The sequence below is a fragment of the Rhinatrema bivittatum genome, chromosome 6 (genome assembly GCF_901001135.1).
Source record: "Rhinatrema bivittatum chromosome 6, aRhiBiv1.1, whole genome shotgun sequence".
Lineage (NCBI taxonomy): Eukaryota > Metazoa > Chordata > Amphibia > Gymnophiona > Rhinatrematidae > Rhinatrema > Rhinatrema bivittatum.
Genome location: NC_042620.1, coordinates 76,353,244 through 76,369,008, shown reverse-complemented (window position 1 = coordinate 76,369,008; position 15,765 = coordinate 76,353,244). Strand labels below are relative to the sequence as shown.

Here is a 15,765-nt window from a genome sequence, read left to right as displayed (position 1 = left end):
GGAGGGCAAAGGAAAGTTCCCTCCGAGGCCGCTCCGATTTCGGAGCGGCCTTGGAGGGAACGGGGGGAGGCAGCGCGGCTCGGCGCGCGCAGGCTATACAAAATCGATAGCCTTGCGCGCGCCGATCCAGGATTTTAGTGGATACGCGCGGCTGCGCACGTATCTACTAAAATCCAGCGTACTTTTGCTTGAGTCTGATGCGCAAGCAAAAGTAGGCTGATCGCGCTTCTTTTAAAATCTACCCCTCTGAGAATTAGGAGCATGCTTATGAGCGGTGGCATTTTAAAGCACACGCACGAAAGGCCGTGCACAATTAAAACTTCTGGTGTATCCCAGCTTGCGCAACAATGTGTGCGTGTATGGGCACACGCACGCTCGTTTTAAAATCAACCTGTCAGACGGTAACCTTAAAATGAGCATGCCGGCGCCCATACGCAGGAATTTTAAATTGGGCGCACGGTTGCATGTTCCCTGTACGTACCCGGATCAGTCCAGACTCCTGGGTTTTGCCCCCCTCCTAGCAGATGGAGACAGAAGTTTACAAACCAAACTCCGCCTTAACTAGGCTGGTGCCACCGGCAGTCTGGCAGTCTTCTTCTGTCTCCTAGCAGGTGGAGGGGGTGCAAATCCTACAGTCTGAGCTGAGGCCTAGTTTTCTGAGTAAAAAAAGATTGAAAAAAAAAAAAAAAAAAAAGTAAGAGATCAGATTTTTGATTGGTAGTTTGATTTGAGAGTTTTTAGGTAGGTAAGTAGGGGCTGAGACCGCAGTGGGGTGCCTGCTGGTCCGCCCGTCCCTCTTCCCAGGTCCCTGGGGGGTTGAGACCGCTGAAGGTGGGCTGAGGGCCCTTGCCAGCGTGTTGTCTGCCTGGGGGTGATACCGGGGAGCCCGGCTGACTCCCCCCAGGTGGTCCCGGAGCCAGAGGTATTTAAAAAAAAAAAAAAAAAGTTATTTAATTTGTGTGTTGGTTTACCGTGCTGGCCGTCTTTCTGTTGTCTTTTTCTGTCCCTTCGGGCGCGCCGTTCGTGATCGTGAGGGCGAAGGGAACGGGGAGCAGCTGCGTTTTTGTTTTTTGTAGTCGCTGGGAGAGTTGGGAGCATGCCGCGGCGTCCTGTGTGCAGGGCCTGCGGCGCGGCCCGGCGCCTCTCCCGTGACAGCCTCGGTTCCGGCTGTCTCTCGGGGGGGGGGGGAAGGTGGCTCAGCTACTCCGCCGCCGCGGAGAGCACAGCAGGCACGAGCCGAGGCTCCGGGAAGCTCGTCGGGGGTGAAGGCTGGCCCGTCCCTGCGCAGCGCGGGAACGGGCGCCATTTTGAGCCCGGCGACGGCGGCGGCGGGAAAATCCGCCATTTTGTCCCCTGCACGGCCGGGAAAGGCGGCGTCCGAGGCAGGGAGGGGGAGGGAGGATTTACCTCCCGCGTTGTCCCCACAGCGGTCAGTCCCTGAAGGGGGCGCAGAACCGCGGCCGGCGGTGGAGAGCGTGCCGGGGGAGGACCCGGATCTTAGCTCTTCAGACTCCTTTAATTCGGAGTTCGTGTTGGTGATGCACAGGGCTTTTAGAGCGCGGCACATGGCCAGGAAAACAGCGCGGGGTTCGCTGCGCGCAGACCAGGGGTCAGAATCCCGGAAGAGAGTCCGGTCCACTCCGGTGTCGGATCCCTCGGGGGTGGTCCGACCATTCCGGTTGGGAGCGCCACGGGGGGACCCGGATACCGAATCTGAGTCAGATGAACCGGACGAGCAGGATCCGCCGTCCCAGCCGCGAGGCATTGAGGGGGACGAGGATCCGGGAACAGTTGGTCCCAGTATTGGCTACGGGGACAGGGATGACCCTAAGGTAGTGCGCTTGTTTCGCCGGGATGAGCTCGCGCCGTTGATTCCGGCTATCCTGGAGGAACTAGCTATCGAGTTGCCGCAGCAGGAGTCTTGGCTCGGTCGCACGGATCAGTTTCCGTTGCATTTTTCAGCATCGAATCTGCTGTTTAAGGAATGGGACACCCCAGATTTGGGGTTGAAGGTTGCTAAGGCCATGGATAAATGGTATCCGCTTACGGAGGATGCGCTCGAGTTGTTCAAAAGCCCGAGAATAGATTCGGCAGTGGCGGCCGTGTCAAAGAGGACCACCATTCCGGTGACTGGTGGGACGGCCCTTAAGGATTTACAGGATTGCAAGCTGGAGGTGCAGCTCAAGAAGATTTTCGTGGTCTCCGCTCTCGGGGTTCGAGCGGCTATTTGCAGCAATTTCTCTTTGCGGGCAGGACTTCGGTGGGCTCAGCAGCTCTCCGCTAAGGAAGCTCTGTCGCGGGAGAGGGCGCTGCAGGCCGGTCGTTTAGAGGCGGTGATTGCTTATAGTGCCGATGCGTTTTATGATTTGCTGCGCACCTCGGCACGTGCCATGGTGTCGGCGGGGTCGACGCGGCGCTTGTTATGGCTGCGACATTGGGCGGCAGACGTATCTTCTAAAGCTAGGTTAGGGTCCCTACCGTTTAAAGGAAAGTTGCTCTTTGGGAAAGAGTTGGAGGATTTAATTGAGTCGGTGGGCGAGAACAAGGTCCATCGTTTACCGGAGGATAGACCGCGGACTAGGGGGGCCCCAGTGGCGAGAGTCTGCTTCCGGGGTGGTCGTAGACCACCTAGGCAACAGTCGTATGCGCAGTCCTTTCGAGGGCGCCGTTTTGGCAGACCGGGCGCCGGTACAGGGGCGCCGGTCAGTAAACTTTCGCAAGGATGGGCGGCAGGTCCACTCCTCGGTTCCGGAAATCGGCGGCAGGTTGGGGCGATTTTACGGGGAGTGAGCCAGAATCACCTCGGATCAGTGGGTCTTAGAGGTGATAAGTCAAGGTTACGCGTTAGATTTTGCACGGCGGCCCCGGCCGTGTCTCATGGTGTCGCCATGCGGGTTTTCGGAAAGGAGGCGAGCGCTGCGGGAAACGATGTGTCACTTGCGGGAGCTAGGCGCGATCGTTCCGGTGCCGTCGCACGAGCTTCGTAGCGGTTGATATTCAGCATGTTTCGGCCTATTCTAGACCTCAAAGGGGTCAACAGGTGCTTGCGGATTCCCCGTTTTCGGATGGAAACTCTGCGGTCGGTAATTGCCTCGGTGAGACAGGGTGAGTTTCTGGCGTCTCTGGATCTCGCGGAGGCGTATCTGCATATCGGAATCCGCAAGGAGTATCAACAGTACCTCCGATTCGCGGGATTGGGTCAGCACTTTCAATTTCAAGCTCTACCGTTCGGATTGGCAACGGCTCCGCGGACGTTCACCAAGATCATGGTCGTGGTGGCTGCCCACCTTCGCAAGGAGGGGTGTCTGGTCCACCCGTATCTGAACGATTGGTTGATCCGGGCGAAGTCCGAACGACTGTGTCGGTTAGCGGTCCAACGGGTGGTCGGTTTACTGCAGAGGCTTGGCTGGGTTATCAACCTGGCCAAGAGTCATCTGGAGTCTTCGCAATCACTGGAATTTTTGGAAGCTCTGTTCGGCACTCGGAAAGGCATGGTGTACCTAACGCAGGAGCGAATGATCAAGTGGCAGGGACATGCCGGCCGGTTGTTGAGCAAGGCCATTCCAGTCGTCTGGGATTACGTACAAATGGTGGGGTCAATGACATCCACCCGAGAATTGGTTCCCTGGGCGTTCGCTCATAGGCGTCTCTTACAGTGGGCGTTGCTGTCCCGTAGGAATCCAGTGTCGGAAGAGTTTTATCTCCCCTTGCCGCTACCGCAGTTGGCGCACTCCAGCATGGCCTGGTGGCTATGTCCAGGCAACTTGGTACGGGGAGTTTCGTTGGCAGTTCCCTCGTGGACGGTGGTTACCACAGATGCCAGCCTGTAGGACTGGGGCGCGGTGTGCCTCAGACAGTCAGTCCAGGGCACGTGGTCACCGACGGAAGCGTCTTGGTCCATCAATCGGTTGGACACCAGGGCGGTGCGTTTGGCTCTCTGGGCGTTTTCTTCCACTGGTGCAGGGTAGGTTCCTGTCGGACACTGCGACGACTGTGGCGTATCTCAACCGTCAAGGCGGTACTCCGAGTCAACCGGTGGCCGCCGAAGCTCGTCAGCTCATGCACTGGGCCGAGAGGTCTAGCGGCGTCACATATTGCCGGAGTGGAGAACGTTCAGGCGGATTTCCTCAGTCGTCATCGTCTAGACCCCGGCGAGTGGGAGCTCGCGGACGGGGCGTTCCAGCTCCTTTGTGCTCGGTGGGGAACACCGGCCTTGGATCTGATGGCGATATTTCAGAATGCCAAGGCTCCACGGTTCTTTGCTCGCCGCAGGGAAACGGGAGCACAGGGCGTGGACGCCCTGGCACTTCCCTGGCCGACGGAAGTACTTCTTTACGTGTTCCCGCCATGGCCGCTCATCGGACGGACAATCCGACGCATAGAACTACATCCGACGCCCGTTGTGCTCGTCGTGCCCGAGTGGCCTCGGAGGCCGTGGTTCGCGGATCTCCAGAATCTGGCGCTGGAGGATCCCATCCAGTTCCCATATGTGCCGGACCTACTCCATCAGGGGTCCGTTTGTTTCGACCGGGTCGAATGCTTTTGTCTAGCGGCATGGCTTTTGAGAGGCGTAGGCTGAAGGCACGGGGTTATTCGGATGCGGTCGTTTCGACGCTGTTACGATCCCGCAAGGCATCCACGTCGCTGGCGTATGTACGCGTTTGGAAGGTATTTGAGTCGTGGTGTCTTGAGCAAAGATTGCGGACTACGTGGACCTCGGTGCCGGAGATTTTATGTTTTCTCCAGGCTGGTTTGTCGAAGGGGTTGTCTTGTAGTTCCCTTCGGGTTCAGGTTGCGACGTTGGCGTTGTTGCGGGGCCCAGGCCCAGGTGGGAGGTTATCCTCCCATCCGGATGTTGTACGTTTTCTTCACGGAGCAAAGCATTTGCGTCCGCCGCTCCATTCTCCATGTCCGTCGTGGAACCTGAATTTGGTCTTGAGGGCGTTGTGCGCCGCTCCCTTCGAGCCCATTCGTAAGGCTACTGTGAAGGATTTGACTCTAAAGGTAGTGTTTTTGGTAGCGATTGTCTCGGCAAGACGGGTGTCAGAGCTTCAAGCTTTGTCTTGTCGGGAGCCTTTTCTGCGGATTTCGGACTCCGGTGTTTCAATTCGTACGGTGCAGTCCTTTTTGCCTAAGGTGGTGTCTGCTTTTCATCTCAATCAGACTGTGGATCTCCCGCGGATACATCTGTTCCGGGTCAGCGTGACTTACGTCGGTTGGATGTGCGAAGGGCATTGTTGTATTATTTGGAGGTTACAAATGCTTTTCGTGTGTCAGACCATCTCTTTGTTCTGTGGGGCGGTCATCATCGGGGTCAGGCGGCGTCCAAGACGACTATTGCCCGCTGGTTAACAGAGGCGATTGGTTCGGCGTACCTTCTCCAGGGCAGGTCTCTGCCAGTGGGCTTAAGAGCCCATTCGACTCGTTCCCAGGCTACGTCCTGGGCGGAGTGCAACCACATTTCTACGGAAGAGATTGGTAGGGCAGCAACGTTGAAGTCGTTGCATACATTTGCTCGGCATTATTGCCTGGATGTGCAGGATTCCAGCACGAGCAATTTTGGTGCCGGAGTGCTCAGAGCGGGACTCTCCGGTTCCCACCCCAAGTAGGGTAGCTCTGGTACATCCCAGGAGTCTGGACTGATCCGGGTACGTACAGGGAAAAGAAAATTAGGTCTTACCTTGGTTAATTTTCGTTCCTGTAGTACCACGGATCAGTCCAGAGTCCCGCCCGTATCTGCTATGATGAGGGAGAGTCCGTTATCGTGCGGTGTTCTTTCTCTCTGTCCTGTTTTGGTTGTCTGTTGGTGTTTATCAATGGCTCGGGTTCTGGTCCCATTTGGGGGATAGGTGAGCCAGTGGTTGGTTGGTAGGTTCCTATATATAGTTCGTTTGTGGTGAGATTTGGGGCTTCATCTGCTTTGACATTAAGTAAGACTGCCAGACTGTAGGTGGCACCAGCCTAGTTAAGGCGGAGTTTGGTTTGTAAACTTCTGTCTCCATCTGCTAGGAGGGGGGCAAAACCCAGGAGTCTGGACTGATCCGTGGTACTACAGGAACGAAAATTAACCAAGGTAAGACCTAATTTTCTTTTTATGATTTAAAATAAGCCTGTGTCCCCCTGATTTTAAGCGGTTACTCGACCTAACGTGTTTTGCGCATCTTCCTTAGGACTTTGTCGGCTTTAACATGCACAAGAAAGCAGATTTTAAAACATATTCCCTTGAAGACCATTCCCAGTTTTACCAATTAGCCCACCAGCTTGCCTAGTCCGTCTCAAGGTCATCCAGACCCAGCCTGCACCCACCCCCTGTTTACCTGGACCACTTACCTGTTCATTTAGGCCTAAACAGAGATTTATGCAGACTTAACACCTCGACAAGAGCAGAAGTAAACATGCATAGCTAGGAGCCCGCCGTGTGCTGCAGCCGCCGGATTTAAAATACGGATTTATGCGTGTAACTCCCAGCCCTGCCCTGCCTCTGACATGCCCCAAATCTGCCCCCCCCTTTTTTTTTTTTACCTCACGCATGCACATATATGCACATAATTTGCGGCTTTTAAAATACGAGTAGCTCACGTGCGGCCCATATCCTCGTGTATATGAGTCTTTTAACACAAGCAATGCTTTTAAAATTCACCCCTCAGACTTGAAAATGCATTCTGAATGTGTTATTTTCCCCTCTGACCAAAATTATGCCACTGGAAATACTTCCTCTAAATGCAGCTAAAAGTGCCCAAGTTGTGAAACATCTCACATGCTTTTAGCTATGATGAGGAGGAACACTGTATATCGCGCAATATTCGCAGTATTGTGTGTTTTTAAGCAGAAATCTGCCACATTACAATTAGCTGTTTTGCATGCATTTGCATGAATAACATCACATAATACATGCAAATCTGCTAGTGCATATTCAGTTTTATGTAAATAGAATAATGCATCTGACTTAGAAAGTTTTCAGCCACTTTATTTTATTTACACCGTTTCGGGAAATGTTATTCTATTGCGGGACCCTAACACGGGTCCCGATGGTCCCACTCTAGAATTAAAAGGCCACGTGGTCTGATAGGACTCCCCCCTGAAAAAAATGCAAAAAAGCCACTGGAGGTGCTTTTATAACCCCCACCCCAACCCCGGGGCCACCATTCAAGGTGAGCCGCAAAAAAAGCGGGAAAATAGATAAAGTAGCCTGCCCAGCAACGCCCTGCCCTCCTGCCCCAAACCCTTCCCCATTATTTCAAACACCCCCTGATCCAGTATACACCCCCTTTATTGAACCCCCCCTTACTCCCAAGATGTGCAGCCCTGGCTCCCTTTCCATTCATGGATAACCCAGGGAGGGTCCCCCAGAATTACCCTAGTGAGTTAGTGCCCCCTACTCCAGACACCCCCCACCCCTACCTTTAAAATGGTCATTGGTATTCAGGGTGCCCCCGGGGGCCCAGTCGATGCCATTTTCCAAAATGGTGCTGACTGGCCTTTGCCCCTAGCACATGGGGACACTAGCTCATCAGGGTAATTTTGGGGGATGTGGGAGGGGGGACCCCTACCTAGGTTACCTATTAAGGGAAAGGGAGGGTTGGGGGGGGGCAGATCTTGGGGGAGGGAGGGTTTAAATAAAGGGGATGTTTTTTGGACCAGGAGGGGTATTTGAAATAATTGGGAGGGGTTTGGGGCAGGGAAGGTGGGGTGTCGATGTGCGGTTTATTTTAATTTTACATATTTGTTTTGTGGGACCGCCTTGTGGGGGCAGCTCCAGGGTGGAGATTCTAGTAAGACCCCCAGTGGCTTTTTATATTATTTTGGGGGGGGGGGTTATTTCATGTTGGGCCGCATGGCAATGTCTCCCCCATGCTTTGTGGGGCTGTCATTACACATTTTGTAGGCCTCAGCCGCGTTCTTTTCTCTCCTAGACCTTTTCTGCAAGACAAAAGAACGTGGTGATGCTACAGCAATGTTTTGTCAGGGAGGGGGAAAATGTTGCGGGACTGCCTCCCCCATGATATTGGGCCCCTCCCGGAATAAAAAAAAAAATCAAGGTTTAGTAAATAACCCCGAAGCATGCATTAAAAAAGAAAAGTCAGATATATAAGTATCTGTGGCTTCTCACTGTAACATGAAGGGATCTATACAAGATGACAAAAGCATTGTGCATCACTCAGATCATAATGTACAGGCTGAGAATTAGCATGGCTGTATATTTAATCACGGTCAAGGATCATTTCAAGGGAAGCCATCTGGGAAAAAATCTTTAGGATAATTGAGCAGCATCGACTCTGATTTATCCAAATTGTTTTCATAGCTTGAAACAGTGCCACAGTTTTTTGATATTTTTAATGGACAGGAACAGGCTGACACTGGGCTCAGAGAGAGAGAGAGGAAAAAAAAAATGAGACCGCAGTCTGCGAGGAGCAGCTCCACTCTTCATGGTATCCCAGCTTGAGGTAGATGTGAATGGTGCAACTGCCCCAGGCCTGGTACCTGGAGGGCCCTGCCCAAAGGGGAGCCATGCACGCAGCATCCTCAGCAGTGCCAGAGTCAGGCAGCCCAAGGATCACGAATGTACTGAACCCCCTAGATGCCTGTATGCTCTTGCCTTCTGAACTTGGACCTCACGGCCTAGAAGTGCATTGTTGCTGGCCACAACAAATGCACACATACTCCCCACTCTCTGCGGCATTCTTTATCCCACTTACCATGGAGGTTGGGGTGGGTAATGGTAGTGGCTGGGAGCTTGCTTTTGTCCCTTCGTGCAAGCTGCTACTTGTGCTACTGCTGCTTGCACTAATTTCTATAGCGCTAGAGGACGTTCGCAAGCTGTCTTGCTGCTGCTGCTGCTGCTAGCAGAGTCTGGAAATGGGAGGGATAATTGTATTGGGGGGGGAGGGGGGAGGAGGGTAAGAAGATGGTAAAGGTACACATGTCTGTCCCTCTTCCCTCCCTGCCCCTCAGGCTGTGAGTTAGGCGGAGGCAGCAGGAAGGGTCCAACAGTCTTTATTTTGTATACGCAATTCACAACTAACAGGAAAGCTGCAGGCGGAGCCAACTACTCACAGTCTCTGTTTTCAGTGTCTCCCCAAAGCCCACTTCAGTTTTTTGGTGCTGCCTTTCCCACAGCCCTGGCGATGCTGGCTTCATCTAGCTGGTAGTGGCTGATTTGCTTGTGGTGGCGTTCAGGCATGGGCACTGCCAGATACCCCCAGGACCTTCCTGGGTGCAGCTTCCCCTCCTGGTCTTGTTGCTGGCCAGCCTCTTCACCGGGGTGTCTGCCCGCACCTCCCAGCACAGATTTATTTATCTAGGTGGAGGGACCTCTTCTTTAGAGAGCCTCAGCCGGGCACCTGCACAGTTTTAGACTCTCCTGCATCTGTCTAACACTGACAGTTCTTAACTGCCTCCACATACACAATAAAACTAAGAACACTTAAAAACCGATGTCACTGTCCCTGTAATTTAACGCACTCGAGTGAGAAGCCATCCAAACCTCTCAGTCCCTCCCACCTGGAGAGTCTGGATTGGATGCCTGAAGACTGTTTAGCTCAGCCGTTTTAAGACACCGTGGGATTCAGTTAGAGAGAGGTCAGAGAGCAAGATGTATTTTTTTTTTCACACTCTGGTGAGGCCTCCCAGTCTCACCCAAAGGAGTTTCTTTTAGAAGTGACACCTCCCAGTGCACTCAGGGCCGGTGCAAGATTATTTGGTGCCCTCGGTGAACCTTTGGTCATGCACCTCCTACCCCTAACTTACCGCTCCAGCACTGTGCTCCCTTCTTTGGCAGTATTGTAGTTCCCCTTTTGGGCCTTGCACTGGTGGGATTTTGCCAGCCCCCCCCCCCCCCCCCCCCCAAATGTTGGTGCTCTAGGCGACTGCCTAGTTTGCCTAATGGACGCGCCGGCCCTCAGTGCACTCCCTGCCCAAGGGTCCTTCTCCTATTTTACAGAGAGAGAGATTTTAAGCCTGATACACCCTTGGGACCAAAGACCTGTGAGCCTACTCTAAACCCTAGGTAGGCAAGAACCAGTGATGGGTCCTGCTGTGAGAGACGGTGAGGGCAGAGAAGAGATCCAGTTAAACTTTTGGAAGTATTATTTGGACATAAGAAGAGTGGGAGGCTTTTGGATCCCCACTTCCCCACTGGTTTGGCAGAGCTGAGATCTAGCCTGATCTCAAAGACTTTTCCCCAAGAGAAATCCCCTGAAGTAACAGCTAAAGTACAAAAGAAGATCAAGAGCAGGAGGCCCCAAAGGGATCTCCACCAATCCCAAGGGATCGAGAAAGAAGATAAGCAAAGGGTAGGACTTATGAAGTGACATGGGGGACTCCTTGAATAGGATTCCTGGACAGCGGCTGGGAGAGTTCTGTGCATTTAAAATCACCATAGACTCTACCCAGAGGTCTGGACAAAGGACACCAACCTACTAAGGAACATCATGAATATACCATCAGTCAGATGTAAGCTCACACTTCTGGATAATGGATTTCATTTAATCATTATCAGTCTGTAAGCTTTATTTTAACACCCAGATCTGGGCCTGTCTGAGCTCTTACAGCCTCTCACCTCATGGCACGCATCAAATGACTACACGCACACTGGCGACCTTTTCTCTTCATCTAGGCCATAAGTGAGAACTTCTCCCCATAAAAAGTGTCCCCCCTTAGGGATTAAGAGTCAGTGTGGGATGGAATGGTTAGCTGGAGCAGCCCCAGTAGAAATACATTAGTTGTGTGCCCTTAGGAGCAACTATGCTCCAAAAAAGGGGTTACGTATAATTCGTTTGTCTTTCTTAGGTTCCTCAGGTGCTCTTGTGATGCTTTGTATCATACACCCTCCCCACCTCTCCCCCAGCAGGTACTTTGCTGTGTGCACATGCTAAGCGGGCAGGTTACAGGAGCTGAGACTCCCGTTCTGCTCCAGGGGCTGAGTGTGCTGCCCAGCCGGTCTGGGAATTAGAACTAAGCCTGGGAATCAAACAGTACTGGTGGCACTATCTCCTACATGCTGCTTTTTTTAGCATCATAGGAGGAAGAGGGAAAGCGCAGATAATCTGCTTGGGGTAACTCTCTCTGACGTCAATACTGCAGATGAGCTGTCAGGGAAGTAGATGCTGCTCTGGCCCTGGCCCACAGCTGGACAAGCCAAATCCAAAGTGTTGCTGGCCTGCAGAGATAAAGCAAATAATGAAGGCAGAGGAGCCAGCCTGCAGAGAGAGGGTCCTCACATCATTACCACACTTGGTCCTGCTCTAGGCCAAAGATGACTTCTGTCTCCCAAACAGGCCTGGTATTCAGAATAACCAAAATAAACCAATTAACCTGGCTCTCGGACCTAATGCGTGCAATTATTCCTCTTACTTATCCTTTGTGTTTACCCTGATAACCTGCCCTGTTTGCAGGTCTCAAGGATACGAGTTGAGAATCACTAATAACTGAGAGACATTTTGCAGACAGCTTACTTTATTTTCTCTTCTGCAGATGAAAATTGAAAGCTGGTAATTAACAAGCAATTACAGATTGAGGGAATAATATAATGTTTTTGTTTTGTTTTAGTGAAAAAAATGATGCATTCTTTAATGGTGTCTATCATTTTTCTAGAGCAGGGGTTCCCAGCCTGTTTGGAAGCATGGACTTCCTTTCAACCTCCAAAACTTTGGACCCCCACACGTTTCTCTTTAATTTTTACATGCAGTTATATGCCACATATAGAAAAGGTATTAGTGTAATAACAAATAAATAATTATATGCACATCAGAATCATTCATAATATATTAGTTATTAAATAATGCTTGCTGATATAAATGGAATACATATAATTGCAGAGCACAGCAGTAAATGTACAGGAATGTACTCATATTCAGTAACTTACATACAGGCCGATACAGTGGAGCACACTGTTAACCCACATTTGGACGCGCATTTTCGACGTGCTAGCTTTACCCCTTATTCAGGGCCCGCGGTAAAAAGAGGCGCTAGGGACACTAGCGCGTCCCTAGCGCCTCTTTTTTGACAGGAGCAGCGGCTGTCAGCGAGTTTGACAGCTGACGCTCAATTTTGCTGGCGTCGGTTCTCAAACCCACTGACAGCCACAGGTTCGGAAACTGGACACCGGCAAAATTGAGCGTCCGGTTTTCAACCCGCAAGCTGCGAGCTGATTATACTTTTTTTTTTTTTAATTATTTTAAATTATTTTTTACTTTTGGGACCTCTGACTTAATATCGCCATGATATTAAGTCGGAGGGTGTACAGAAAAGCAGTTTTTACTGCTTTTCTGTGCACTTCCCGTTGCCGGCAGAAATTAACGCCTACCTTTGGGTAGGCGCTAATTTCTGAAAGTAAGATGTGCGGCTTAGCTGCACATTTTACTTACTGAATCGCACGGGAATAACTAATAGGGCCATCAACATGCATTTGCATGTTGCGGGCGCTATTAGTTTCAGGGGAGTTGGCCACGCATTTTCGACGCGCTAGCTTTACCCCTTATTCAGTAAGGGGTAATTGCTTTTTGGAAACCGGACGCCGGCAAAATTGAGCGTCCGGTTTTCAAGCTGCGAGCTGATTATACATTTTTTTATTTTTAATTATTTTTACTTTTGGGACCTCCGACTTAATATCGCCATGATATTAAGTCGGAGGGTGTACAGACTGGGAGAGAAACTGGCGGAGATGGACTGACAGAGGGAGAGAAACTGGTGGGGATGGACTGAGAGAGGAGAGAAACTGGTGAAAGGAGCGAGAAAGACTGGCTGGGATGGACTGGTGGCGGGAGAGAGGGGGCCTGGTTGGTATGGACTACATAGAGAGAGAGCGAGAGAGTGTGTTGGGGAAAGAGGAAGAAGGGATGTTTTAGACAAGCCCACATCACTAAAAGGAAGAGCTGGAGAGAGAGGTTCGGTGTACAGATTTCCTTCTCCTCCCACCTCCCCCACCTCCCACCTCCCCCAACATGCTTTTTTAAAAGAATATCCTCCCAGGCTTTCTCCCATGGCTCCTTCCTAAATGTGGCTCCTCTCTCCTTGGCCCCTTCCTTAAGTGCCTTTTCTCCTGCCTCCCCCGATGGCCCCTTCCCTCTTGCCCAGCTTCCTCTCATCCATGGCTCCTTCCCAAGTGCCTTCCCTCCTGTTCTGTGTCCCTAGTCCTCTCCCTCCTGCCTGCCCCCTTCATGGCCCCTTTCCTCCTGTCCCTCTTCACCTCACCAAGGGCCCCTTCCTGAGTGCTACCCTCTCTGCCCCTTCCCTAGTACCTACCCTCCTGCCCCTTTTCCCTCTTCCTGTCCTCCCCCATGATCTCTTGTAATGTGCTTTCCCTCCTCTGCCCCATGTGGTCCCTCTCCCCATCCTCATCCTCTTGCCCTCCCCCTATGGCCCCATCTAGTGTTGCTGATGCCTCCCCCCCCCCCCCCCCCCCCCCCCCCCGCATTCTCATAGTAAAGTTATTATTTACTTTCTCCCTCAGTTTGTCAGGCCTGTGGGGACCAGACTAGCTGACCATCTGTGCAGAAACTATTTTTGGCACTCCTCTAGGCCTCTACTCAGCACAGGACCGGGCTCTCAGGGGCAGCCCTTCTCCTCTTCTCTTCTTGGTGCTCTGCTCCTCCTTTCTTAGTGTGGGCTGTGCTTTCCACGCATTCCAGGCCTCTCCTTCTGGCGGGACCAGGTTTTCAGCAGCAGCCGGCCTCTTCTTTCCTTGGAGCCCTGCCCCTTCCCCTTCCCCTTCTTAGCCTGAGGGCGAGCTGCTGCACCCTTTCAGGCCTCTCCTCGTGGCAGAGCTGGGCTTTCAGCGGTGGCTCTTCTTTTCTTCTTTACTTGGCATCGACTGGGCTCCTGGCAGCTGTTAGCTTTGCTCCTTCCTCTTCTTAGCAGGCTGGACCGGGATCTTGATGTGGGGGATTTCCTGCCCTCCTGTCTTCTCCTCACAGAGGCAGCATGAGCAGCTGCACTTCCCTTGCACCCCCCTGATGGTCTGGGAGACCCCTAGGGTTCTGCAGATCACAGGTTGGTATCCACTGTTCTCGAGATTAAAACATATACAATGCATTTATTTCACTACTTCAGAAATGCCTCTACTCCTTTAGCTAGTCCCATTAGAAACAGGAAACATCTGTAATAGAATTGATCACTTAGGCATGCAGTTTAAAGACTGAAGAACCTCTCCTCAAAATCCGCAGTGTTGTCATTAATAGCTACAGTAGCTGCTGTGTCCCAATGAACAGTCAGAAATTGAACGATTCAGCCCAATTAGAGCTTGTGGGGATTTACACATCAGAGAAGTCTGATTGGCCAGTTCACTTTCTATAATACATGAAGTTCTGTGTTAAGGATACGCTCCAGGCCAGGAACTTAAAATCGGGCCAACAAAACAATTATTCACTTGATGTCAGCTGCAGGCCTGGTATGTGCTAAGAATATTGTGTGTCAATGTTCATTCTTTTAAACTCCATAGGAAATCGAGTGGAAATTCTTCTTCGAGTCTTGGAGAAATGGTGTCCGGCACTTTCCGAGCCACACCGCCTTCTGCTGGTGAGCTCTACTTTTTTTTTTTTTTTTTTTTATTGAAGAATTATACAGTATCATGGGAAGCAGAACAGCAGAGAAACATGCACACAAAAGAAATTTGCAGTGATGGTGCTTCCCATTCTTCGAACTAAAATGTTAACTGGATCAATATGGTTTAACAGTTAATGAACAGATTTTCAAGACGATTAAATATTCTTCCCAAATAATTTCTAGATTTGAAAGTGAGATTACTGAAACATTAACTTTGCAAATGTTTGTGAAACAAATAGCTTGGGTCTGAGTGGTACCAATAAGAAGTGATGCCTGAACTCATTCATTATTGGGGCTTTACTCAGTAAGGATATTGTGTGGCCTGTAGACAGTATATCATTTTGTGTAGCTATAACCTTGCAGAGTAATCTAAGCTCCTCTTCATCCAGTCAGACCAGTTCTAACAAATGGGTTATGCCCACCGAACAGCAGATGGAGACAGAGATCAATAGGCTCACTGACGTCATCACTGATGTCAATCACTGATGTCATCTGTATTGTCGCCAGCCTACCAGTATTCTCTGCCTCCAGCAGATGGTAGGCAAGCTTCCCATACTATGGACAATGATCTGGTAAGCTGCAAAGGAATTTTGATAAAGACTCTTGAGTTGAAAGAATTTCTTCCCTCCCTCAGATGAACAAGATTCTTAGTCATTCAAAAATAATTGGGTGGATTAGCTCCTGAGGTGAAAGCCTTGTGCTCCCTCCCTCACTTGAGCAAGGCGGGTCCACAGGGGGTCCAGTAGGCCACCCTTTCCCTATTTTTTGTTTCTCCACCTTCTGTATTCCATCCTTGCTGTCATCTAGGCTCTTCCCCACAATTTCTGGTGCTGCTTCTTTAAGTCGGGGCTGTTTGTAAGTAAAAAAGAAAAGAAAAACCAGAAGCAAGTAGAGCTTCCTGTGACCCCAAGGCGGTGCTTATCGAGATTTCTGCCTTCAATAGGGATTGTGCCTGGGCGAGTGACCGATTTGGAGAAGAGTGAAGGTTTTCTTTTACTCAATGACTGTGAGTTGCACATGGCAGGGAAGGTGTGGCTGAGTGCAGGCAGCATGCTGCGTTGTTAAGCGCTTGTAGCCTGAGAAAGATACAGGTGGGGGGGAGATGGCAAACATTGACTTGATAGTCAGACGGCTTGGGGAGAGCTCTGAAGCACCAAATTCATAGCCGCTTGGGGGGTCCACGGCTCCAGATGCAGCATTACAGCTTTTTTCTGCTGAGGCCCA

The 15,765-nt window shown here is 51.2% G+C and overlaps 1 protein-coding gene across 3 annotated transcripts in view; it reads left to right on the top strand.

Annotated features, from left to right (window-relative positions):
- Positions 1–15,765, top strand: part of CACNB4 (calcium voltage-gated channel auxiliary subunit beta 4) — a 396,197-nt gene that overhangs the window by 286,773 nt on the left and 93,659 nt on the right. For all 3 annotated transcript variants that reach the window (XM_029605496.1, XM_029605493.1, XM_029605495.1), the window contains one exon: positions 14,438–14,514. In XM_029605496.1, the coding sequence (XP_029461356.1) occupies positions 14,438–14,514 (77 nt within the window). The remainder of the gene's footprint in view (positions 1–14,437; positions 14,515–15,765) is intronic.